This window comes from Carcharhinus amblyrhynchos, chromosome 1 (genome assembly GCF_965287045.1).
Source record: "Carcharhinus amblyrhynchos chromosome 1, sCarAmb.v2.hapA, whole genome shotgun sequence".
In the NCBI taxonomy this organism is placed as follows: domain Eukaryota; kingdom Metazoa; phylum Chordata; class Chondrichthyes; order Carcharhiniformes; family Carcharhinidae; genus Carcharhinus; species Carcharhinus amblyrhynchos.
This window is the reverse complement of record NC_137324.1, coordinates 115,942,695-115,968,709: the sequence shown is the minus strand read 5'-3', so window position 1 is coordinate 115,968,709 and position 26,015 is coordinate 115,942,695. Positions and strand designations below refer to the sequence as shown.

General features: G+C 41.8%; 1 protein-coding gene across 2 annotated transcripts in view; it reads left to right on the top strand.

Moving 5' to 3' along the window:
• The first annotated feature begins 293 nt into the window (after positions 1-293).
• The window catches only part of pde5ab (phosphodiesterase 5A, cGMP-specific, b), a 108,019-nt gene continuing 82,297 nt past the window's right edge, over positions 294-26,015 (top strand). For both annotated transcript variants that reach the window (XM_080191359.1, XM_080191350.1), the window contains exons 1-3: positions 294-1,102; positions 21,006-21,588; positions 25,380-25,469. In XM_080191359.1, coding sequence (XP_080047485.1) covers positions 975-1,102; positions 21,006-21,588; positions 25,380-25,469 — 801 coding nt within the window. In that variant the 5' untranslated portion in view covers positions 294-974. The remainder of the gene's footprint in view (positions 1,103-21,005; positions 21,589-25,379; positions 25,470-26,015) is intronic.

Sequence of the window (26,015 nt, the reverse complement as noted above, 5' to 3'; positions counted from 1 at the left end):
GCCGGGGTGGAGAGAGTGATAGCCCGGTGGAGAGGGAGTGACAGCTCAGGGGAGAGAGAGAGAGTGACAACCCAGGGGGAGGGAGTGTAACAGCCTGGGGGAGAGAAGGAGAGAAAGTGACAGCCCGGAGGAGAGGGACTGTCAGCTCGGGGGTGGGGGGGGGGGCGGGCAGACAGAGAGAGAGAGACAGCCTGGGGGAGACAGAGGGTGACGCCTGACACCCCAGGGGAGAGAAAGTGATAGCTTGGGGGGTGGTTGGGGGGTGGGGGGGCGGAGAGCGTGACATCCCAGGGGAGAGAATGACAACCGGAGAAAGAGAGAGTGACAGCCTAGGGAGAGAGAGAGAGTGACAGCCCAGGAGAGAGAGTGACAGCCTGGGGAATACAGTGTGACAGCCCGGAAGAGAGTGACAACCTGTGGGAGAAAGGGGAGGGGGAGTCGTCACAGGGAGAAGGGAGAGTGACATCTTGAGGATGGAGAGTGACATATTGGGTATAGAGTGTGACAGCCCTGGGGGACAGGGTGACTGACAGCCCAGGGGAGAAAGAGAGTGACAGCCCAGGGGAGAGAGAGAGAGTAACAGCCCAGGGGAGAGACAGAGAGTGACAGCCCAGGGGAGAGAGCGAGTGACAGCCCAGGGGAGAGAGAGAGAGTGACAGCCCAGGGGAGAGAGAGAGAGTGACAGCCCAGGGGAGAGAGAGAGTGACAGCCCAGGGGAGAGAGAGAGTGACAGCCCAGGGGAGAGAGAGTGACAGTCCAGGGGAGACAGAGTGATAGCCCAGGGGGGAGAGAGTGACAGCCCAGGGGAGAGAGAGTGTGACAGTCCAGGGGAGAGAGAGAGTGACAGCCCAGGGGAGAGAGAGAGTGACAGCCCAGGGGAGAGAGGGTGATAGCCCAGGGGAGAGAGAGTGACAGCTCGGGGAGAGTGAGAGTGACAGCCCGGGAGAGAGGCAGACGGGAGATATCGGAGCTGAATGCAAGGAAGGTGCCAGCGAACCGGGACCATGGCGACCTACGAGCCCAGCGACTGTGAACGGATGGAGGCTTGGCTGGATGATAATTTAGAATTTGCACATTCGTACTTTGTTCGGAAGGCTACCAGGTAAGAAGGGTTAAATCTGGATTTGTGATGAATAGTGTTCAACTCGATGGCGCATCTCCAGATCAGGGATGAGAGTATCTGTGTGCTTTTAAAATGTTAATTGACTGCAGTTTGCAGGGGATTGATTGAAGTAAATTCATTCACAGCTCTGCTGTGGGATGTGATGAGTAACTTGGTGCGGGGTACGATCAAATTACAACTTTTCAATGCTTAGAGTGGTGATGAGACTGAAGAAATCTTCATTACTGGTTGTGTGTGGGCGCTGGCCATGAGAAGTATTGCTGCAGAATCATAGCAATGATATTTTAGAGGAACACTTACTATTTCCACATTGTGTCATGTGCCGCTGGCAGGGTGGCAGGTTAGTGTAACATGGCTTTTGGAGTGTGACTGGTTACAGAATATTAAGGAACCATTCTTCTTCTTCATGTCCTCATGTATACATGATCAAATTCACTATAGGAGTACGCAATGACATACCAGTTGGTAACGAGGACATTGCAGTCAGAACAGCACATGTCCGATTCAGATTATTGTATGAGTTTTAGATAAATGGTCCCTGATATAAAATGAATGGTGACAATGTTCTGGTATCGGCACAATCTGTCAGAAGAGAGATTAACTTACAGCAGCCACAGTTATGCTTCGTTAATTTTACATAAGTCCTAAGTGGCAACATGCAAAAAGCACCGTTTTTCTGGCAATTTAGCGTCAAAAATTAAAATAGCACATTACACATCCTTTTGAAATGATGCCCTCTTCGTCATTTTATTTAGTAACAGTTGCCTTTTAGGGTTTTGCTTATGATACATCAAATCGATAAATTTTTTTTGAAAACAGAAAGGCTATTATACTATTGTAAATACGGTAGGGGGCTGTTTCCTTTTACTTTATAAAGGCTGTTATGTGATTTTCTATTACCCCAAGAGGAAAACAATTATTCTACTTTTGTAATAATTATAATCAAAATTAATTATTTAATCGTTCATAGCAAATGTCAAAGCTTGTATCAATATTATTATTCAATTTAATTATTAAGAAAACCAAATATATCAATTACGTTAATATTAACAATTCATACTCTTTGGAATTGTATCAAATTTAAGTGCATACACAACTCTGGCAAAGCAGGTCTACAGTATTTGCCATATGTTAATTGGTCTTTGACATTTTCTTACCAGAAACAAGACTGTTTGTAATTTTGTTGTTGAAGGAACTGGCATATGACACACAGTTCTCTTTTTAACACAAAAGAGTACTACCAGATACTTTTTGAAGATGTTTCTCTAACTCTTATAACCCCGTCATTGTCAACAGAAAACCATAGGAAAGCAGGCCTTCCATTACCAAACCGCACACACATTGCATTGCCAGAAATCAATCAACTTTCTGTTTCTGCTTTTGATCGCTATTTGCGCCACCGGTTACTTATTTTTAAACATGATGTCAATCAGATGGTAAACAACACGGAGGGATGATTCAAAAAGTGGGGGACGACCAACAATTTGGCAACATCAATAGCATTCTGAGGTTATAAGAAGAAGCAGAAATTAATGTCACTGTGTGAGCATCTGCAAACCCAGATGAAATGACTGAAAGATCTGTCCTCTAATAATAAATGTGTGTTTTAGAAACTGATAAATAAATCTGCTAACCTGCTAAAATGAGATGTCTTTCCATTGATGGCATTTTTGGATGTTGTGGGATAACGGTATTATTGTGTCTAATATTACGTGGAATCTGAAGCAGTCTAGATAAGTAAATACAAATTCATGCAACTGACATTGGTTTGTCTCATTTTTACTGTCAGCCCCAGTCAAGCCAGACCAAGCCAGTCACCACCAAGAATAGTTTACATAAAAGGAATTTAAGTTGATAGAAAGATAAGTAGATTGAAGTGCAACTTTTTTAAAGTAACCAAACTATGTTCATAGGAAAAAATATTAGAGCCATCTATTTTTCCTGTACATGAAGGAGAGATGGGGGAGATAGAATTGGCATGGCATATTTGATGGGGCGTAGTGGCATGGAGTCCTGTCAGCTCAGGAAACCTGATCTGCGCACATCTGTATCTTTTAAAATGCTGACTCATGTCTGACTTTGCCTGGGAATTTTGTCTTTTCACACAGGGGTTGGGCTAGCAGAGCATTTTGTGGGCCACTGTGGTGTTTATGAGGAGTATAGGTGCATGGTGGTCTAGCCAGGAAGCTCATCTCAGTTTTCCAACACAGCAGACCACCTCCCCACATAATTTTAAGGTCTCAAAAGCTCACCTCTTGCTCCCTTGTCCCCATGTCATCCCATATCACCTATGTCCCTCAGGTTACCTATGTCTCTCTAAGCTTTCTTAACCCCATGCCACCAATGCCCATCAGATATGTCATGCTAATTCCATATCCCCATCTACCCTTCATGTGCTTATCCAATATGCATTATGTGCAGGCTTCAGGAACAGTTTAATTGCAGTAGGAAGCATTTTAAAATCATTGGAAAAAATGTTTTTTTTAACAAAGCAATAAGACCCTGAATTCAGGGTTTAATTAAAAATAATGAAAAATTTTATCATTGTACTGGAAAACTATTCCAGTGGGAAAAAAATTGTATTCCTGTAAGTACCTATTGGGTTGGTAAACAAACAATAAATCACATCGATGATATTATTATTATTACCGCCTCTTAAAAGTTTAAATTTTCCTTGGATCAGTAGACCACTTGTTTCATAGCAGTCAAGCATTCATAATTACTTCAGCTTCATCATCTATAAAGCCTGTCCACCATCCATGAGGCACAAGGCAGCAGTGGGATGGGATACTTTCCACTTGCCTGGAGGAGTGCAGCACCAACAACACTCAAAAAGCTCAATACCATCCAGGACAAAGCAGCCCACTAGGCGGCACAGTAGCACAGTGGTTAGCACTGCTGCTTCACAGCGCCAGGGACCAGGGTTCAATTCCTGGTTTGGATCACTGTCTGTGTGGAGTTTGCACATTCTCCTCATGTCAGCGTGGGTTTCCTTCAGGTGCTTCGGTTTCCTCCCATAGTCCAAAGATGTGCGGGTTAGGCTGATTGGCCATGCCAAAAATTGCCCCTTAGTGTCCTGAGAAGTATAGGTTAGAGGAATTAGTGGGTAAATGTGTAAGGATAGAGGGTAGGGTCTGGGTGGAATTGTGATCGGTGCAGACTTGATGGGCCAAATGGCCTCTTTCTGCACTGTAGGGTTTCTGTGATTTCTAGATTGGCACCCCATCCATAAATATTCACTCTCTCATCACCAACACACGGTGGCAGTGTTGTGTATCATATACAAGATGCATTGCAAGAAGTCACCAAGGTTCCATAAACAGCATATACTAAACCCACAACCATTACCACCAGAAGGAGAAGAGCAGCAGACACATGGGAATACCATCACCTAGGAGTTCCCTTCAGGCCACTCACCATCCTGACTTGGAAATATATCACAATGCCTTCACTGTCCCTGGGTGATAATCCTGGAACTTCCTCTCTACCAGCACTATGGGTGTAACTACACCATATGGGCGGCAGCTGTTCAAGAAAGCCGCTCACCAATATTTTAGGCTTGGGCAATAGATGCTGATCTAGCCATTGATGCCCACACTCAATGAATGAATTTAAATTAAAAAAACAAAGATTTCCAGCAATTTTGTCTGAAATTGAAAGAAAAAAAGTGTCTGATTTCAATTCCAAAGCTAAATACCAGTCAATCAAAGGAAAGGTACAGGTGCTACCAGCCAGTGTTGTCAATTACTATAAAGCAAAGCACAAAACATGACAACAGAGGTATTTTATTTTCTACTTTAATGCATTATGGCACTTTATTCAATGGGAAAAAACTACTAAAATGTGTGTGAAAGTAAGAGTCAACTTACCATGCAGGACAGATCCTTATGATGAATTACTGCATTAAAACACATCTACATTACAATACAGTATCTAATAGTGACATTTGAAGGTGTCAAAACACTTTACATTTAACCTTTCAAAATGTTCCAGACTCCTCAGCAAGCTTTCCCCAGTGGTCACAAATCTCCAAGGGGGTGCATTTTTTTTATGGCTTTCAACACACAAAAATAGTGTGCAGGAGAAAATCCAATTGCCTCTGGCCCTTACAATGGGGACCCTGACCTTGGAAAAGGTGCATGTGCATTTTGAACCCAAGGCCTTCCAGACTGACCAAAAGATTGGATGAAAATGATGTGGGTCAAGAAGGCAAAGGAAAATTGTTTCTCCACAAAATAAGTGTTTTTTAATCTGATTTGCACGTCCACAGGGAAACAATAATTCAACTCCATGTGGCATATTTTATCATGTTTTTAAAATTATGAAGAGAATTAATAAATTGGAAAAACAGGATTATTTTCTTTTGCAGAACCAGGAGTACCAGTGCACACAATATCACCCACATAAGCTGATCTTTACATGAAGTGTAACATTTTTATGCTTAGAATTAATGTAATTTTAACCTAACCCACTCATCAGAAGACTGAGATCAGGGGATGAATTGGAGGGACGAGGTTGTAGATGAGCTTGAGATACTTTTGCTGAAAGCATAACATTAGTCCTTAAATATTCTCCCTCAATTGTATAGCCCCAACATTATGTGAAGGTGAGTAAGGCTGTAATCATCTAAGACAAACTTGAGTACCTCTATGACAAAGTTCTTGACAACCTGAGTTTTTAATTGAAGGCAACACAGGTTATTCAGGGTCATTGCTTATGGGCCAAATCTAAGAGTAAATTTTAAATACTGGACCATCAGTTAGGTGTGGCAGAAGTATGGTAGCTTAAGATCACAAGGTGCATTAAGATCAATTATATTGTATGGTTATATTTCCTGTTGTTTGACACTAAGGTCAGAATTTTATGCTTTGAGGGAGTTTGGGGCATGAAATTGAAGGATGGGATGATGAGATTCCTTCTGGGTTCTTATTACCTTTGGCAAATTAGCATTCTTCCTTGCATAGGGATTAGGGTATCAGTCCTGTTTTGCATACTGATATGTAAGTTCCGTTATAGTTATTGCCAAACCCATGGCCTCATCAACTTTCCACAGACTTATAAAAATGGGCATAATATTACAGTTAAACTTTTTCCAGCTGCACTGCAAAATTTTATTTACCAAATGCCCTACTTAGCCTGACCATATATTGCATGTGTTTTTGTTTTACATTGTACTGGTGTTGAGTAATTTTGAAACTGCCAGTGATTTTTGCAGTTTGTTTATCCCAAAATTTCACTTGATTTTCAGCCACAATTGTCACTCATGCTCCTCAATCCAACTTTAATCACCTCGAAAAAAAATTCACTCAGGTTTGTTAAGCATAATCCACCTGTTTTAAAAACTCATGCTGGCTCCCTTTGATCAGGTGATTATAGGGTTCAATCACTCGATCCTTAAATTAGATGTTAATAATTCCTGGCAGCAAATATTAGGCTAACTGTGCTATAATTCTCTGGTTCCCCTCTTTCATTTTTCTTAAACAACTGAGTGATATGTACAGTTTTCCAGTTTAAAGGAACAGATCTTGAGGGAACTTCATTAGATTTGAGGCTGGACATTTGCGTTATTTTCATTCCTCTTTTAATAAAGCCTTTTAATTTTAGAATCATAAAATTTTTAGAGTGCTGAAGGAAGCCATTTGGCCTGTAGAATCTGCAGCAACTTTCCATCAGAGCATCTTAACCAGGACCCCCCCCCCCCAACCTTTGTCCTGTAACCCTGCTTATTTACCCTACTAATCCCCCGACCTGTATATATTGGGACATTTAGAGGCATTTAGTATGGCTAATGTATCTAACTTGCAAGTCTTTAGAGTGTGGGAGGAAACCTGACCATCCAAAAGAAATTCATGCAAGCATGGGGAGAATGTGCAAACTCCACACTGACAGTCACCCAAGATTGGAATTGAACCCGGATCCCTGGAACTGTGAGGCAGCAATGCTAACCATTGTGTCACCATGCTGTTTTATGTCGTTTCAGCTCTTTAATCATCTATAGCTTTTATTTTGGCAGATAGAACTCTCGCTCCTTAGGGATATAAATTGGTTCCATATCATATTCTTGAACATCTCCCACTAATCTTTCACTTTAGTCATAAACAAATGTACAAATTTTACTATGAATAGACTCTGCATTTAAATCAGCCTTAATTACGCATTTCTCCTTTACTCTACATTGAAGTCAGTCACATTATGAGCTCTGTGAGATAAATGCTCACTAATAAATGTTAGGCCAGTAACTAAACATGGCTCATTACTAAATATAATATGATACACCTTCTTGATGGTTCTCAGATGTATTATTGCAGAAAATTATCTTGAACATCCTCATGGAATTCAATATCTTTCTGACACCTGCTAGTTTGCTTATCCCAATCTATATGAAAGAGAAAATTCTCCATTAAAACACCCTGTCTTTGCTGCATGATTGTGTATTCTCAGCATCTGTACAATCTACCACTTGAAAGCTGCTACCGGGGACACAATTCCCATTATCGTCTTAAATCCTTCTCTATCTCTTAATTGTACCCAGGTTCCCACTGCCAAATGACCTCTCATTATATCCTTTTTAAAGATTCTAGTGATTTCATCCTTAATCACTAGACTATTCCTTCCCTTCTACCATTTTCCTCTCTCACCTATAGAACTTATAACTAGATAGATTTACTTCCTATTCCTGACCATCTGATAGCCATATCCCAGTAATAACTACCATGTCATGCCCTCCAAGTTGAATTTGTGCCCGTAATTCATTCAATGTGTTCCTCATACTCCATGCATTTGTATAAAGAGCGCATTTCAATCCACACACTTTAACTTCCTCTTATGCCTTAATGCTTTACTCATATGGTTTTCATTTCTCTCCCCCAGTTTAATTACTTTACATCTTTTTGTTTTCCATTTGTCTGCAGAGCTTGAAACGTAACATCTTGCCTTCTGAGATTTTTTAGTTTAAAGCTCTTCTGGTTTTCCGGTTTATCTTTTCTGCTAAGACGCTGACCTCAGCCTGGTTCAGGTGCAGCCTATCCTAATGGTTCAGTTCCTTCCTGCCCCAGTACTGCTGCCAATCTCCCATAAAATGGAACTACACCACACCTTTAATCTCCTTAATCTGTTTATTGCACTTATCTGCCAAATTCCATGTGGCTGAGGTTCTAATCTAGAGTTTATAACCCTTGAGGTCCAAATTCTTTCATTTAGTTCCTGTTTTCCGATGTGCTCCAAGCAAAATCTTTTGCTGATGCTTCTCCATGTTGCTAGTCTGAGCACAGGTCACAATGATTGGATTCTCTCCTTCTGCTTCCAATATCCTTTCAAGTTGGTTCAAGATGTCCTTCAGATAACGTGCCATGTGTGACTCTTTCTCCTGCTGACAAGGGACATAACCTGTCTACCTGGTTATTGAATTCCTAAAACTACCACATTAAACTTCATCAATGGGTGGAGTGAGCAGGTAAAGTCACAATTTTTTGGCTCTCGTGATTTTATGGGGAGAGTGGGCGAGAGGCTGAATAAGTTATTTAAATTCATTTAAATCTTCCTTTACATCCATTTAGCCAGCCCAGTGCTGAATCGTCCAGGCTCGCTTGCCTTTATGGCCTCACCGGGAGAGGTCCGTCTCTGGCAAGGAAAGCACCTGCTCCCCATGAATGGGGTAAGAGGTCTGACAACACCAGGTTTAAGTCCAGCTGATTTATTTGATAGTAAACTCACAAGCTTTCGAGGTTTCCCTCTTCATCCGGTGAATGAAGAGTTCTGGCCTCAGACAGCATATAACAGCACAGACAGTTTAGTCCACCCCATGAATGGGGGGCAGTCGTGTTGGCCTTGTGGTGGAACCGGAGGCCATTGAGGCCCCTTGGAGAGGCCGAGGGCAAGGGAGATGCTCTTGGGCAGTGCCAGCCTGACAGTCACCTTGGCACTGTTAGCCTGGCACCTGGGCAATGCCCACTGGGCATCTTTACTGTTCTGAATCTGCACTTCTCTACAAGGTATCACCAAGTCTAGAGCCAACTATTCAGGTAGTTCTTCTTCTCCTGTCAATGTTTATCACACTCCACCTCAACAGCCCAGATGGGATGTGAATGAAGCTGAGTAATTTTTGTGCCACAGAGTGGAATGATGAATTCCCAACAGTGTTTTGGAAAATGAAGTCAGCAAATGGAACCTGACAATCCGACCCAATTTGCCAGATGAATAATTAATCAGGTAAACAAGCTATTTATCAGCTGGAAAGGACCAGTTTTTGACTTTTAACAGACAGCATAGGAACTACAAGGGGGCCTGGAGGAGGCAATGCAGTGGGAAGCCAGTTGTGGCTGAGGGAGATTAACATTAAGCAGCATAAATGGGGGAAGCTCAAGGCAGAGAAATAAGATCATGGGTGGAATTTTCCCATCCCACCCACCGTGGGAAATGTAGTAGGCAGGACATGGATCATGTAAAGGTCTGTTGACCCCAGGCAGGATTTTCTGGTCCTGGGGCGAGCGTGGCTGGAAAATCCCACCCCAATGTCTCTTTACCACTTCCAGCGGTACAATCACATGAAACATAACAGTCTTCGGTGTTCTCTACAGTAATGCAAGGGTTCTGAGCTAAGGTTAAGGCATTGCAGTGCTCCTGGCATTTATCTCTCTGATGTTCAAGAGCACTACGCATCCTCAGGATGTTCAGCTTGTGAGTGTGTTGGTGATTACAAACCTGAAAGCCTTATGCCAGGCTCTTGTGTCACACTCACCATGCCAAACCAAACAAGCTATCACTTAAGTGATCTTTATAATTCATAGAGAGGCCTTTTTGTTTCTCATAGGTTGTATTTGTTGTTCAAAATCTGAAGTCGCTGGTGGATTTTATAGTGTTTTGCATTAATGTTTGGTGACATTGATGCATTTTTTAGAGCTCCCATGAATTCATAGACATAATACAACCCATTAAAAAAAACCTTCAGCACTAATCATAAAAATGTTTCACTGAAGCCACTTTAATGGAGCATGTCCTTAAAAGATGAAGATTGATAAAAGGATTTACTTTTTAGGTGATTATTCAAACCAACTTACATCATAGTGCATTACACAAAGAGAGCTTTTTTAGAGAATTGTGTGTGGTAAACTAAAGAACTAAGTCATGGCAGTTAAAATTTTGGACTTGATTAAAAATGTCATGCCGTCAGTGTTTTTCGATCCAGTGAAACAAAATTTACATTTAAAGGAGAAACTTACATTTAGTGTGGTGTTTAAATGGGAATTCAAGATGGCAAAGGCTCAGATTATGTTTGTAGAATGTGGAGACACAGCCTTGCTTTATGGTCTGTGGAATTGCTTGGGACTGTGAACATGAACATAGCCACTGGGTTCACTGATAAAGACTGAGCTGTGTACTTAAAAAGACTGACAACCTGAAACAGAGAGACACTTCAACACTCTTAGAGTAGGCCAAATTCAAACTGACACTACCATATTGTCCAAGAGCAGCAATGTTACTGACTCCATTTTGAGATCACATGGCAGGTACAGCAAGTTAAAATTAGTTTCAGTAACATAGACATGTGGCCAGGTTAATTCTTCCCATTCATCATTTCTGCTGGGGGTGGGCAGAAGGTGTCCTTCTCAGCCCTGCATATTTTCAAACATTTATTAAAGTTTTTCCTTGAGGCTCCAGCCTCTTTCTAAAGCCTAGGATTATAATTAACTTTTCTGCCCTCTATTTCCTGTTCATTTGTGGAAGAACATAAGAACATAAGAAATAGGAGCAGGAGTAGGCCATCTGGCCCTTCGAGCCTGCCCCGCCATTCAATAAGATCATGGCTGATCTGTCGTGGCTCAGTTCCACTTTCCCGCCCTCTCCCCATAACCCTTAATCCCCTCTCTTATCAAAAACCCATCAACCCGCTTCTTAAAAATATTTAGCGAGGCAGCCTCCACCACTTCAACGGGCAGAGAATTCCAGAGATTCACCACCCTTTGAGTGAAGAAGTTCCTCCTCAACTCCGTTCTGAACCGCCCCCCCTTTATCTTGAGGCTGTGCCCCCTAGTCCTACTGTCTTTTTTGAGCGGGAAGAGTCTTTCCACCTCTATCCTATCCATCCCATTCATCATCTTATACGTCTCAATGAGATCTCCCCTCATTCTTCTAAACTCTAACGAGTACAAGCCTAGTTTATTCAGCCTCTCCTCATAGCTCAACCCCCTCAACTCCGGTATCAGCCTAGTAAACCTCCTCTGCACTCCCTCAAAGGCCAAAATATCCTTGCGCAGGTGCGGCGCCCAAAACTGCACACAGTACTCCAGCTGCGGCCTCACCAATGCCCTATACAGCTGCAGCAAGACCTCCCTACTTTTATATTCAATCCCCCTCGCTATGAAGGCCAGCATCCCATTCGCCTTCCTGACCACCTGCTGCACCTGCAGGCTGGGTTTTTGCGACTCATGCACAAGGACCCCGAGGTCCCTCTGCACCGTCGCCTGCTGCAGTTTTTCGCCCCGTAAGTAATAGTCCTTCCTACCATTCTTCCTACCAAAGTGGACCACCTCACACTTGCCAACATTAAATTCCATTTGCCATTTCCTGGCCCATTCGCCCAGCCTATCTAGATCCTTCTGCAGACTCTCCACACCCTCCGCACAATTTGCCTTTCCCCCAATCTTGGTGTCATCAGCAAATTTCGACACCCTACACTCGGTTCCCTCCTCCAGATCATCTATATAAATGGTAAATAGCTGAGGCCCCAGCACCGACCCCTGGGGCACCCCACTAGTCACCAACCGCCAATCCGAATAGCACCCATTGACCCCCACTCTCTGCCTCCTATTTGACAACCAATCCTCTATCCACGCTAACACCCTACCCCCAACTCCATGTCCTCTGACCTTCTGCAGTAACCTCTTGTGAGGTACCTTATCAAACGCCTTCTGAAAATCCAGAAAGACCACATCCACCGGCTCTCCTCTATCCACCGCCCTAGACACATCCTCATAGAACTCCAGTAAATTTGTCAGACACGACTTCCCTTTAATGAAACCGTGTTGCGTCTGCCCTATCAAGCAATTCCCTTCAAGATGCCTCGCAATTTCCTCCTTAATGACGGATTCTAACATTTTACCTACCACAGACGTTAAACTAACCGGCCTGTAATTCCCCGCCTTTTGCCTGGCACCCTTCTTAAACAACGGCGTAACATTAGCCGTTTTCCAATCCTCCGGCACTTCCCCGGAATCCAGCGACGTCTGGAAAATAACCACCAAGGCATCCACTATCACCTCCGCCATTTCTTTCAGAACCCTCGGATGCATTCCATCCGGTCCTGGGGACTTGTCCACAATCAGCCCCTCCAGTCTGTCGCGCACCACCTCTCTAGTAACAGTAATGTCATTAAGACCCTTTGTCTAACCTCCCCTGAAAGGCATCAATGATATTCACTTTGACCTCTCCCTGCAGTAGAAAGTCCCACATTCTCATCATTCTCCAACTAAAGAGGTTTTTTTCTGAAATCTGAATTCCCTATTGGATTTCTTGGTGACACTATTACTTTGACAGTCTCCTGCTATGCTCTGTCCCAAGACTGGAAACTTTTGCTGGAATTTTACCAGTATGCCTGCCCCACACGAAGTTCACAGAACAGGAGGAAGGTGAGCTAGTTGGAGGAGGTATACTTCAGAGGCCAGGCAAGGAGCTACAAAGTGGGGAGTATGATGTTAGCAAGGGAGATGCTCCCAGTGCACACAGGATCCTCCCCCCAACCCCCCATCCCCCAAACAATGTGTGCCCACCTTCCTTGCCACCTTTTTACCAACTTGGTTGAAAGAATAGCCTTCCCACTCTCACCCATCTTTCACTGCTCAGTACATTATGACAGTGGAAACAGACAGAGTGCTGTAAGTGGGCAATAATTGGCCATCTCAAAGTCTTATTTGGGTTACGTGTGCGTTGGCCAGTGGATGGCTTACCCAACCTCTATATTATGGAAGCCAGGTCAGGAGTTGGCAGGACGGCATTGGGCTACTCATGTAACATATTTTCCATCTCCCCTACTGAAAACACGTCTAATGGGGTGGAATAGGGGTCATATAATCTAGCCCATAATATTTAGTTGCACCATGACAATATACTACAGGCACAAAGAACTGCTGACATTTACCTGGCTATCATTTTCTATTCTTGCATGCAATTTTGACAGATGATCAGCAGAAACCTTCCAAAATAGCAAACATGAGAGAATCCCTGTGCAATTTGCTGGTGTAGATTTCTACCTCCAATTATCCATCTTACTAATTTGATAGAAATTAAATACATAAATACATTTGGGTATTTAAGGGGTTTTTAAATAAGCACATGAATATACAAGGAATAGAGAGATATGGACCAACAGCAGATAAAAGGGATTAGTTTAATATGGCATCATGTTCAACGCAACATTGTGGGCCAAAGGGCCTGTTCCTGCGCTATACTGTTCCATGTACTAAGGGAAAATGCATTAAGACATTTGCAGCTGTCACAAAACAAAAGAACAAACTGTGGAATTTTGTTCCCACGTTTCCTTATTTTGGGTGTTTCAAGCCAGTTACATTTCTATTCTTTTCCGGTTGTGGTGAAAGGATGAGTTTGAAACATTAACTGAGGTTCTCTCCCCACAGTACAGCTAGACCTACTAAATATATCCAGCACTTTCTGTATTTATTTATGATAGAATTATGAGATTTAATTCCCAACGCAAAAACAAAATCCCCAGAAGAGCACTTAATATAAATAGAATTTGACTTATTCAGTTGCTGTAAATCAGCTATCCTGATGTTACCCATATATGGCATAAACATCAGTGTTATAAAATTGTGAATCCTCTGACTCATTATGGGCAACACCAGGACTGATTGGCTGATATCCTTAAAGCTGTTAGTGAATGAATTTCTTCTGTTCATCAATTATAAGAAAACATATTTGCAAGAATTAATATTCACAGCTTTGTATTCACAGCAGCTTTCTCCATATCATTAAGAAATCCCTACAAGTGCAGAAGGAGACGGGGTCCTTGTGCATGAGTCGCAAAAACCCAGCTTGCAGGTGCAGCAGGTGGTCAGGAAGGCGAATGGGATGCTGGCCTTCATAGCGAGGGGGATTGAATATAAAAGTAGGGAGGTCTTGCTGCAGCTGTATAGGGCATTGGTGAGGCCGCAGCTGGAGTACTGTGTGCAGTTTTGGGCGCCGCACCTGCGCAAGGATATTTTGGCCCTGGAGGGAGTGCAGAGGAGGTTTACTAGGCTGATACCGGAGTTGAGGGGATTGAGCTATGAGGAGAGGCTGAATAAACTAGGCTTGTACTCGTTAGAGTTTAGAAGAATGAGGGGAGATCTCATTGAGACGTATAAGATGATGAATGGGATGGATAGGATAGAGGTGGAGAGACTCTTCCCGCTCAAAAAAGACAGTAGGACTAGGGGGCACAGCCTCAAGATAAAGGGGAGGCGGTTTAGAACGGAGTTGAGGAGGAACTTCCTCACTCAAAGGGTGGTGAATCTCTGGAATTCTCTGCCCGTTGAAGTGGTGGAGGCTGCCTCGCTAAATATTTTTAAGAAGCGGGTTGATGGGTTCTTGATAAGAGAGGGGATTAAGGGTTATGGGGAGAGGGCGGGAAAGTGGAACTGAGCCACAACAGATCAGCCATGATCTTATTGAATGGCGGGGCAGACTCGAAGGGCTAGATGGCCTACTCCTGCTCCTATTTCTTATGTTCTTATGTTCTTAGGAGACCATTTGGCCTATTAAGCCCACATCAGCAATAATCTCACCCAGGCCCTATCCTCATAATCCCACTTTTTACCTGCTAAGAGACACTAAGGGATAATTTAGCATGGCCAAAATACCTAACCCACACACCTTTTGAACTGTGGGTGGAAACCAGAAACCCATACTGACATGGGAGAATGTGCAAACTCCGCACAGACAGTCACCCAAAGCCGGAATTGAACTCGGTTCCCTGGCTCTTTGAGGCAGCAATGCTTACCACTGTGCCATCATGCCGCCCATTTGTTATCCTTTATATAAGTATATCTCTGATGTGTTATGAATTTAGAATTCGGTTTTCATTTAAATCCCCCTCCTACTCTGTCCCCTCCCATGTCCACATCATGATATTCTGTACAGTTTGCTTGACTGGCTTTTAAAAAGACCTCAAGTGTCAGCGAAGAGATCTCATGGTGCAATGAGCTCTGAGCCAGAAACTCTGTATTTAAGACCCACCCCAGAACTTGACCGAGGAGGGTGTGTTCACATATTGCCAAACTGGTTGGTCATCAGCCTACCAACATATACCAACAGCAGAATGGGAACAATTGTAAGAGTTTCAATCATCACTATCCATAGCTCCAGATATGTAAATGTTCACGTCATCACAACAACTTGGACTCCTTACTGGTCTGTATACCAATGCATTGGAACAAGATACAGGATAGTCATTAAAAACAAATAAAATCAATAATTGCTTTCTCCTATTATTGCTTATCTGCCTCTCAGTCTAGAAATTATTGTTACAGATGTTAAAAAACAAACTTTCAATGCACTTGTATAGCATTTCTCTGACTGTAGTTGTGATGCAGGCATTAATTGGTTGGCCTGAAGTGATTTAACATTCTCTCTAAAGTAACGAAGCGAGAAGATTGTGTCCCCTAACATTGGCAGTAATGTTTTGCTTTACTTTTTATTCATGGTAATAGCCAGATAAAAACATGGCCTTGAGTTCCATGTTGATTTGTGATGGTGAAGGGATTTGCATTTTGTGGAGGTATGAGAACAAACGCACAAAGAATATGTGAGATGGCAAAAATATGTTCTATGTTTGGTGTCATAAAATTGATGGAAATGTGGTCCAACTATGGTGTTTAATAATGAAATGTTTTGACTGAAGCACTGACTGGTTAACCGAATCACTGTAACTTCACAGTGCAATCATTAATTAATCAATTAATCAATTAATTAATCAATTAATCACTGTTCTTTATTGTGCCAGTGATATTGGAAATATATCTACAAAATCCTGAGAGCACCATAGATTTTTCTGGACTGCAAAGGCACAATAAAATGGCCTTACAAATGACAGAAGCTGTGATCAAATAATAATGTTAGCTATGCCAGCCTGTGTCTCATCCTTTCCACCAACCTTTCCCATGACCCTATATTAGAATACAAAAAAGCTAGATTAAATTAATGTTAATATTTCTCAGTGAAAGTTTGAACATATTTTGGGTACAATTCATTTGAACAATTGGCAATTCAAATGATAAAAAATGTGATTGAAATAGACCCATGAATTGTTCACAGGATAGAGCAGATGGCCACAATTCATAGATCATCACTGATAATACCTTTGTGCTGTACATGACACTGAATGATTGAAGGGTTTGATTGCTACCATTGCAGGGAATAATAATTATCTAACTTATTAATGTTTATCAATCTATCTTTTATATATTTCTTCCCAGAATTTATCTCAAGTTTTTATGTTATGTATTTGATGTTATAAGTGAATTGTGAAATATTTTGATAACTCGCTGCAAGTTAATGACAGGAATGACAGCATTGTTATTAAAAATACAATATGCTGAAATGAGGGATATACTGCCAGAGGCTACATCAGAACAGCTAGTCTGTATTAGCAGAACCCAGAATCAGCTCCTGAACATTGTAATATGTTTATCTTATAACATAACAGAAGATTTATCTTTGTTTGTATCTACTGTCAAGTCACTCATCATTCTAGGCAAATTTATCGTGGGTACATTTCTTGCACCATTTTCACATATGTCCTCCCCACAGATCCCTCCTCTCTTCCTATCCACAAGTAAGTATATTTGATTTGAAATTCAGAGGAGGCAGTGTTGCAGTGGTATTGTCACTGGACTAATAATCCAGAGACCCAGGGTAATGTTCCAGGAACCTGGGTTTTAATCCCACTATGGCAGATGTTGAAATTTGAATTCACTAAAAATCTGGAATTAAAGGTGTAATGATGATCAGCAAACCACTGTCAATTGGGTAAAAAAAAATTGTTGATTGTTGTAAAAATTAATGCCCTCAAGGAAGAATATCTGCTATCCTTACCTGGTGTGGCCTACATGTGACTTTAGGCTCTTAAAGGCTCTCTGAAATGACCAAGCAAGGGCAATTAGGGATAGACAACAAATGATGACCCAGACAGCAATACTCACATTTCAGTTATGAATAAAATATAAGCCATTACCTTGTGCGAATAGTGGAAAATTCTACCCAGAGTCATGGATTTTGCAGGTACTTATAACAAGTTATGAATGAAATGCCAATTTTTTATATTATCACTTGCTCCCATTCAGTATTTAATGTAAACGATGAGGGTCTGAAAAGCTGACGAGAGCCTCACTTCATCTACTGTCAGGAAGGTCTGCCACATTAATTCCCAATCAGTAAGCGGTGAGGCTTCCCTGAGATCAAGAATTCTGTGGAGGAGGGAGGGAGACCTGTACTTTCACCCTATCATCTTACCCCGTCTCCCAGTTCAACCCCAGCCTTACTTCTCTATGCACATCATAGTCTCCTCCATACTAGCCTATTCATCACTCAGTCTCCTCTTCCATTGAGGCAACTCTTTCCATCAGTATAAATTCTTCAATCTTGTTATTTCCTTCTGTTTTGACTGAAAACCTTTCCACAGTACTTTGAAGCGCCCCTCCCCATTTTCTCTATTTTATGTCTCATTGTTGCTTGGTGTCCATTTTTTAAATTTACTTTATTTTTCCAAAAAGAGAAAAACAGTTTGGGCCACTGTTCTTATTTCCCAGATTTTATTCTTTGTTTTCCTTCTGGGATATAATGCTTTGAATTACTTGCTGAAGAGTACATTACAAATATATATTGTTATTCCTAATGAATGTTTAATATCCATAACGGGTGACCGAAACTTTCCGAACACTGGAATTTCAATAAGGTTGAGGAGTGGTGGGGTTAGGAGGGGGAGCGGAGACACGGTGGTGAGGAGGGTTGGTGGAGAGAATGTAGTGGAAAACCCATAGCAATGGTGTGAATAACTAAAAATAACTATTTAAACATCCTATCAAGGGCACGACTAACCTTGCACTGGAGAAGCCCCACTGAAGTTTTGCACGACTATGGCTAACCAACAAATAATTCAATGCGTTAACATCACATTTTGGGATTTTGTCATATCCTGTTTTATCCTTTTTTTTCATATGTTTATTTATTCTTTTTCTAGTAAAAATGCATCAGACTGAAAGTTTTCATGGATATATGGTCAAGTAGACAGTGAATGGAATTGTTCATTGGAAAAGATTTGTAACTCCTGTCGTTTTGTTTCCTTCTTGGGAGCTATTTCATTTTTCATCTTTACAGAACTTTCAAGATGTTTCCACCAATTATTAGGGAAGTGCGGCCTAAAAGCCTGATTATGTGATGTAATTACCTGAATGCCTAGTTAAAGTTAGCCTGGAAACAGCTCTGTATGATATGAATGTAGAATGCCTATGATCTATCTTAAGGGAGGTATAACCACTAATGTGGTAGATTAAGAAGTCTCACAACATCAGGTTAATGATCAACAGGTTTATTTGGAATTGGGAGCTTTCAGAGTGCTGCTCACCTGATGAAGGAGCAGCGCTCCGAAAGCTTGTGATTCCAAATAAACCTTTTGGACCTTAACCTGGTGTCATAGAGTCATAGAGATTTACAACATGGAAACAGGCCCTTCGGCTCAACTTGTCCATGGCGACCTTTTTTTTGAACCCCTAAGCTAGCTGTTGTGAGAGTTCTTACTGTGTCCACCCTAGTCCAATGTCAGCATCTCCACATTGTGGTAGATTAAGCAGTGAGTAGAAAATACAGTGCAAATACAGCATAGTCCAGTATGTGTGGGCAGAATCATGGCAAGTTTTGTGTGGGAGGCATTTGACTTGGGCAAGAGGGTGGCATTTGAAGACTGTCACCTTCCTGCCTCCACCCCGAATAAATCACGGCAGAAAGACCTGTTGATGGCCCTCCAACCCCATCGTCAAATGAGGCCATTGTGCAGGCAATTATTAATATTAACTGAGCAGTGGGCAGCAGGAAGTGGGGACTTCTGGAAGCCAGCCTCCATGCACTTTCTGTCCACCTCTGTCATCCCCTCCTTCATGGCCCATCCCATGAAATCCTTCTCACCATCACTAAACTCTACCTGGATCCCTCCTCGATTTGAGGTCTCAGGAGGCTGTAGTACTAGCAGCAGCCACTGCCTCTGCAGTGGAAATATTGAGTATCGAAGCGCTACCTGTCTGGCTGTGCCTTCCCCCCTTGGGATCCAGGGAAGAATGTGCTTGAGTGGCATAAGTGCTTGACAAGTGCCTGAGTAGCATAAAACACAGCAGGTCTTCTCAAACAGAAATACTGCAGGGTGTGTAGGGGCATTGCTGGGAGGCCGGGGGGATAATCATAGAATCCCTACAGTGCAGAATAGCGAATCTGCACCAACCACAATTCCACCACAACCCAACATATTTACCCAGCTAATCCCCCTGACACTAGTGTCAATTTAGCATGGCCAATCAACCTAACCCACGTATTTTTGGACTGGGGGAGGAAACCAGAGCACCTGGAGGAAACCCACGCAGACACGGGGAGAACATGCAAACTCCACACAGACAGTCATCCGAGGCGAGAATTGAACCTGGGTCCCTGGAGCTGTGAGGCAGCAGTGCTATCCACTGTGCCACCCAATAATGGGTGTCAATTGACTCATTAATAAGCCTGATTGACATTCCATCATTGGCTGCCAGAAATTTTGCATCACTCTTACCCACCTCTGACTTCAGGGGAAGATTCTGCTGGCAGAATGGCGATGGGGCGGGGGGAGGGGGCATGGAGGAAGGGGGGGATCTCTCCAACAATGAAGTGGGATTGGCTACCATGATTCCTATCGTGATGAGCTGAATGAAATCCAGTCCATTGTCTCATTCCTGTAGCGGGTACCACTGATTTTGGGAAATAGTGCGCAGTGGGTGTTATTAAATCAGCCGTGTGTTATTCTATCTCACTTCTTTGCCAATGTATGTCAGGAAAAATGTCAGAGAGCCTCTGTTCAATATTACACACTTTACATTATTGGTCAATGTCAAAATTATTCCTGTACGTTTTCTCTCTTTTGCTCCCTCTGCTATATATTCATTCTTTCCCGTCTCTTTCTTGGATACATTCTTTTGTAAATAAAGAACTGAACTTTAGCAATTTATTTGAGCCTGTTCAGCACAAAAAGCAAGGAACCATAGGTTACAGAATTCATACAGCCCAGTTAATGGAACAATATTTCAGATATAGTTCGCTTGTATCTATGGACTTAAACATTTTCTTATTTATTCATGGGATGTGGGCATCACTGGCAAGGTCAGCATTTGTTGCCCTATCACTCATCATCCTTGAACTGAATGATTTGCTTGGCAACTCCAGAGGGCAGGTAAGAGTCAGCTATATTTTTGTGGATCTGCAGTCACATGTAGGCCAGACCAGGTAAGGACAGCAGATTTCTTTCCCTGAAGGATTTTTGTGGACCAGATGGGCTTTTACAACAATCAATGATGGTTTGATGGTCTGAGGCTAGCTTTGTAATCCATATTTATTCATTGAATTTTAAATTCCATCAGCTGCAGTGATGGGATTTGAAACTATTCCCCCCAGCATTAGCATGGGCTTCTGGCCATTACTCATCCAGTGACATTATCTCTACAACCATGGCCAGCCAGGCTGACTGTATTTTAATAAACATACTGCTAACAATATGTAATGGTTCTATTCAATGTAAGGTTCCTTGAGAAATAGAGGTGGCACAGGTAAGCAGTATTTCAGTTTTCCAGAAGGTGACATTGTTTGTGTTTCACAGGGAAATGGTCAATGCATGGTTTGCAGAAAGAGTGCACACTGTTCCCATTGCAAATGAAACTGTGAGAGACTTCAGCCCTGTGCATCAAATGGCTCACGCAGAGAGTGCCACTCCTGGGACTCCGACGAGGAAAATTTCTGCTTCCGAATTTGACAGACCCCTGAGACCCATCCTTGTTAAAGATTCTGTTGGGGGTTTGACATTCGTCTTCGACTCGGATAAGAAGGAGCAGATGCCATTCAAGTTTCCCAAGGCTGCCTGCGAAGCTTTACCTGTCGACGATCAGTGCTCCAGACTTCTGGAACTTGTCAAGGATATCTCCAGCCATTTGGATGTCACGGCACTCTGCCACAAAATCTTTCTTCACATTAATGAAGTGATCGCTGCTGACAGGTACTCCCTTTTCCTGGTGCACGAGGACAGCTCAAACAAAAAGTTCCTCGTCAGTCAGCTCTTTGATGTCGCAGAAGGCTCCACTCCTGAAGAAACTTCCAACAATTGCATCCGATTGGAATGGAACAAAGGAATTGTCGGATATGTTGCAGCCACGGGAGAGCCACTGAACATTGAAGATGCATATAAGGTATGAGCTAATTTCTTCTGACTGTAGCGGTTTGGGCTCAATTACTTCAAATTTCACTGTTGATTGCACCAAGCTCAGTGGTACAGTTTTAGACAATGAAGTTACATGTGTATCTTTGAATTGATTCTCTTATCCAAAGAAGGTTATTTCTTCAAAGAACGTTGGTGAGAAAAAAAAACCTTTCTACTGATAGTAAGTATGATGAAGTAGACTTGGAAATTGCACAGACATGTAAGACATCTCAAAAGTTTAGTGCATTGGGAATTAATATAGGAGAATCATATTTGGTTTGGATTTTAGCTCTCGGAAATGTTGACGATCAGGAAGACGGAATAATGATCATGAAACAGCGTACCACGCAATAACAAGTGATTCAGGCTTGAAACTGTCTAAATTAACAACTAAGTGTTGGGAGATCTGATGCCACAAATTCCATCCCCTCCCCATTTATTCAATTCCTCTCTCAGAGGCTGAAGTGAGCTTTCAGTCATATATTTCAGTCATCACAAAGCCTGTCCATTTTCACTTCAGTAACACTGCTTGTCTCTGCTCCTCCCCTGCTTTGGAACTTCTGCTGCTGAAACCCTCAACCATATCTTTGCCTCCAGGCTCCACTACACATATAATCCCCACAGCGCAGAAGCAAGCCATACTCTCCAACACAGCATATTACACAGCTCCCCATCAACTCCACCCCTCCTTCCCCCCCTCACCCTATTCCCATAACCTACACATCTTTGGACCATATGGGGCAATTTTACATGGCCAATCCACCTAATCTTCCCAGCTTTGTACTGTGACAGGAAACCGGAGCACCCAGAGGAAACCCATACAGACACGGGAAGAACATGCAAACTCCACACGGATAGTGACCCAAGGCTGGAATTGAACACAGGTCCTTGATGCTGTGAGGCAGCAGTGCTAACCACCATGACTCTAACACATTCCTGGCTGACCTCTCACATTATACCTTCTGTAAACTTGGGGTCATTCAAAAGTCTCCTGCCTGATGTGTCCTAACTTGCTCCAACTGCCATCAACCCTGTGCTTTAATGACCTACACTGTCTCCTGGTTCAACAATGCATCAATTTTAAAATTCTCACTCTTGTTTTGAAATCTCTCCCTATGTCCAGAGATGTGTAAATTATGGGAATAGGGTGAGGGGGTGGTGGGGTTGGTGGGGAGCTGTGTAAGATGCTGTTTTGGAGAGTATGGCTTGCTTCTGCGCTTGTAGGGATTATATGTGTAATCTTCTAAAATATCTTCTCTAATTCCAGCCTCTTGAATATCCACAATTTTAGCGGTGATGTCTTGAACTGCCCAGGCCTTAAGCTCTGGAATTCTCTCCCTCCACTTCTATGTCTCTCTACTTCTCATTCCTCCTTTAAAACACTCCTTAAAACCTTTCTCTTTGACTAAGGTTTTGCTGATCTACCCCAATATCTCCTTATGTGGTTTGGTATAGTATTTTGTTTTATACTGCAACCTTGAAACAACTTGGAATGCTTTATCATGCCAAAGGCATTATATAAATGCACGTTGCTATTGTTATCATTGTCAAATACCATTTATGGCATCCAAAAGGTTCAGCTATCTATCTTTGTAATATGCATGTGCTGCCAACTCTTTCTAACTTACAGCAGTTTTTGCAGAATCTTATTTAAATTCCTAACAACAGCCAAACTCTTCAATGACTGCACTTGAGTGTTTTAGTTCCATTTAGATTAAAGAAAAGGAGAATGTGTAAAACAATAGCTATCAATCCTTACTGCCTTGCTTTCAACACAAGAGTCTTACCAGTTGCAGTTTGGATAAATACATTAATTTTTTTATATTTAATTTTTTGTTTAAACAAAAAAATGGAAGACCATCATGAATACTACCACTTATCCAAAGAAAGTTATTTCTTTAAAGAACATTTGTAAGAAAAAGTCTGAACCTTTATGCTGATTGCAAGAATGATGAAATAGATTTAGAAATTGCACAGAAATATAAGACATCTCGGAATTTCAGTGCACTGGGAATTAATATAGGAGAACCATATTTGGTTTGGATTTTAGCTCTCAGAAATATTAAAGATCAGGAAGATGGAGTTGTGATCATTAAACAGCATTTCATGTAGTAACAAGTGATACTTAACTGTCTAAATTAACAATTAAGTACTGAGAAGTCTGAAGCCACAAATTCCGTTTTCAAGTAGATTGGAATTGCTCCTGACTATTCAGTAATCAATTAAGGAATCAGTAAAAGACTGCTGTGATTTTTTTTAGAAAGTGATTCACCTCCTATTTAATAATAAATCTTTCCCTTGTCGTTTAATTCTGGTGACTGACAATGTGGTGTTACCATGATGATAACTGAGGGGAAAATATGTAAAAAAAAACTAGTCAGTAGAACTATTTTTTCAAGCTTTTATAAAATTATAATTCATTATAACTCACTTGACTATCAACATTATTTGAAAATGAGCTCTCCTTTTGCACAGGATTTTAAGGTGAGGCTAATTGTATTTGGGAACATAATCGATGCTTGATAGAATAGTCTGTGTTAAACCTGTATTCCATGTTTCTAGTTACCAAAATGCTGCACTAGCGAGTATGAAAAATCTCGGGAAACATCAAAAACAAGAGAGCGCCATAAACTCCAACAAGAACAGAGGATGCTGGAAAAATACAGCAGGTCTGGCAGCACTTGTAAGGAGAGAAAGCAGAGTTGATGTTTCAAGTCCTTTTGGCTCTCCATCAGAACTGAAAAAAATGGAAGAATGTGTTAGATATTAAAATGTAGCAGTGAGGGATTGCAATAAAATGAAGCAACTTTAAGAAGAAAAGACAAATGTGGGAGGTGGAGGGAGTGTTTGTATTGAGGTAATACATGAATGGGTAAAATGATGCATGTTCACAGAGTTCATTCGAAACAAAAGGCACTGTGGTTAGCAGGTTAGCACTGCTGCCTCACAGCACTAGGATCCTAGGTTCAATTCACGGCTTGAATCACTGTGCGGAGTCTGCTCATTCTCCTCATGTCTGCATGGGTTTCCTCTGGGTGCTCTAGTTTCCTCCCACAGTCTGAAAGACGTTCCATTTAGATGCATTGGCCATGCTAAGTTCATCTTCAGTGTACCCGAACAGGTGCCAGAGTGTGGCAATGAGGGGATTTTCACAGTAACCTCATTGAGTTGTTAATGTAAGCCTCCTTGTGACACCAGTTGATAAAAGGTATTTATCAGTAGGAAAATCTGTACAGAGGCCAGCAGCCTAACCAGCTATCCAGTCCCTTACATGTCATCTGCCCCAGAGAGGACTCTATGCCCTGGGAAGATTATTTACTCTCAGCCCCAATCAGACCTTCTTCTGCTGTGTTATCCTTAAAGGGACAATCACCTCAATGGGATATTTGAAAAAAAAGTGATGAGGGGGTGATTAAGATGGAAAGGTTACAATCTAAAGCTGCCAAACACAATGTTGAGTCCCAAGGGCTGGAAAATGAGAAGATTTTCCAGCTTGTTTTTTTCAATAGCTGGTGCTGCATTACTGCCTTGTCAGTGGTTATTTTCTAAATGAATGTTTTTCTTTTAATTATAATTGCATCGTAGGACAAGCGATAAGAAAGCATTCTTTTGAGGAGAGGAATTTCATACTGATTGCCCTTTCAAATAACAGACTACATGTCACAAAATACACAATGAAATGGGAACGATCCAAAGCTCAACTTGTGTTGATCTATCACTTATATGTTTGCAGCTCAAATACAAATAAAATCTTACATATCTGTTCTGTGACCTTCGCAGGATCCCAGGTTCAATGCAGAAGTTGACCAAATCACGGGGTACAAGACGCAGAGCATTCTATCAATGCCGATAAAGAATCACAAAGAGGAGGTGATTGCCATTTACCATCACGCTATGATTTATAAATGAGTTGTGGTGCAATGTAATGAGAAGTGTGTGGAATGTTGTTATTGTATTCTGCACTACCTTTTGGCCCAACCGTTAATATTTTGGTGGGTGGAACTACATATAGTACAGTTTTCAGGTAAGAACTAAGCAGTGCTCTGCACAGCTTCAGTTTGACTTCAGGGAATTTGAGTTTAGATGCTATGACAATATGGTCTGACAAATTTCATAGTATATAAATATAAAGAGCAAAAAGTTGACTAACACTGCTAGGTCTGTTTCAAATTGTTTTTACCACATTCTATTCTACCCAAAGTGTACCTAAGAATACAAGACCACAAGAAGTAAGAGTAGGCATAGACCACGTGGCCCGTTCAGCTTGTTTCACCATTCAATATGATCATAGCTTATTCCCTAAGACGTCAATAATTTATCTATGCTGTATCACTATTTTAAATTTTGACATGCATTAGCTTGCATTTCCCTAAATCAGCAGTCTCCAAACTCCGGTCTGGATGCAGCCCACTGTGG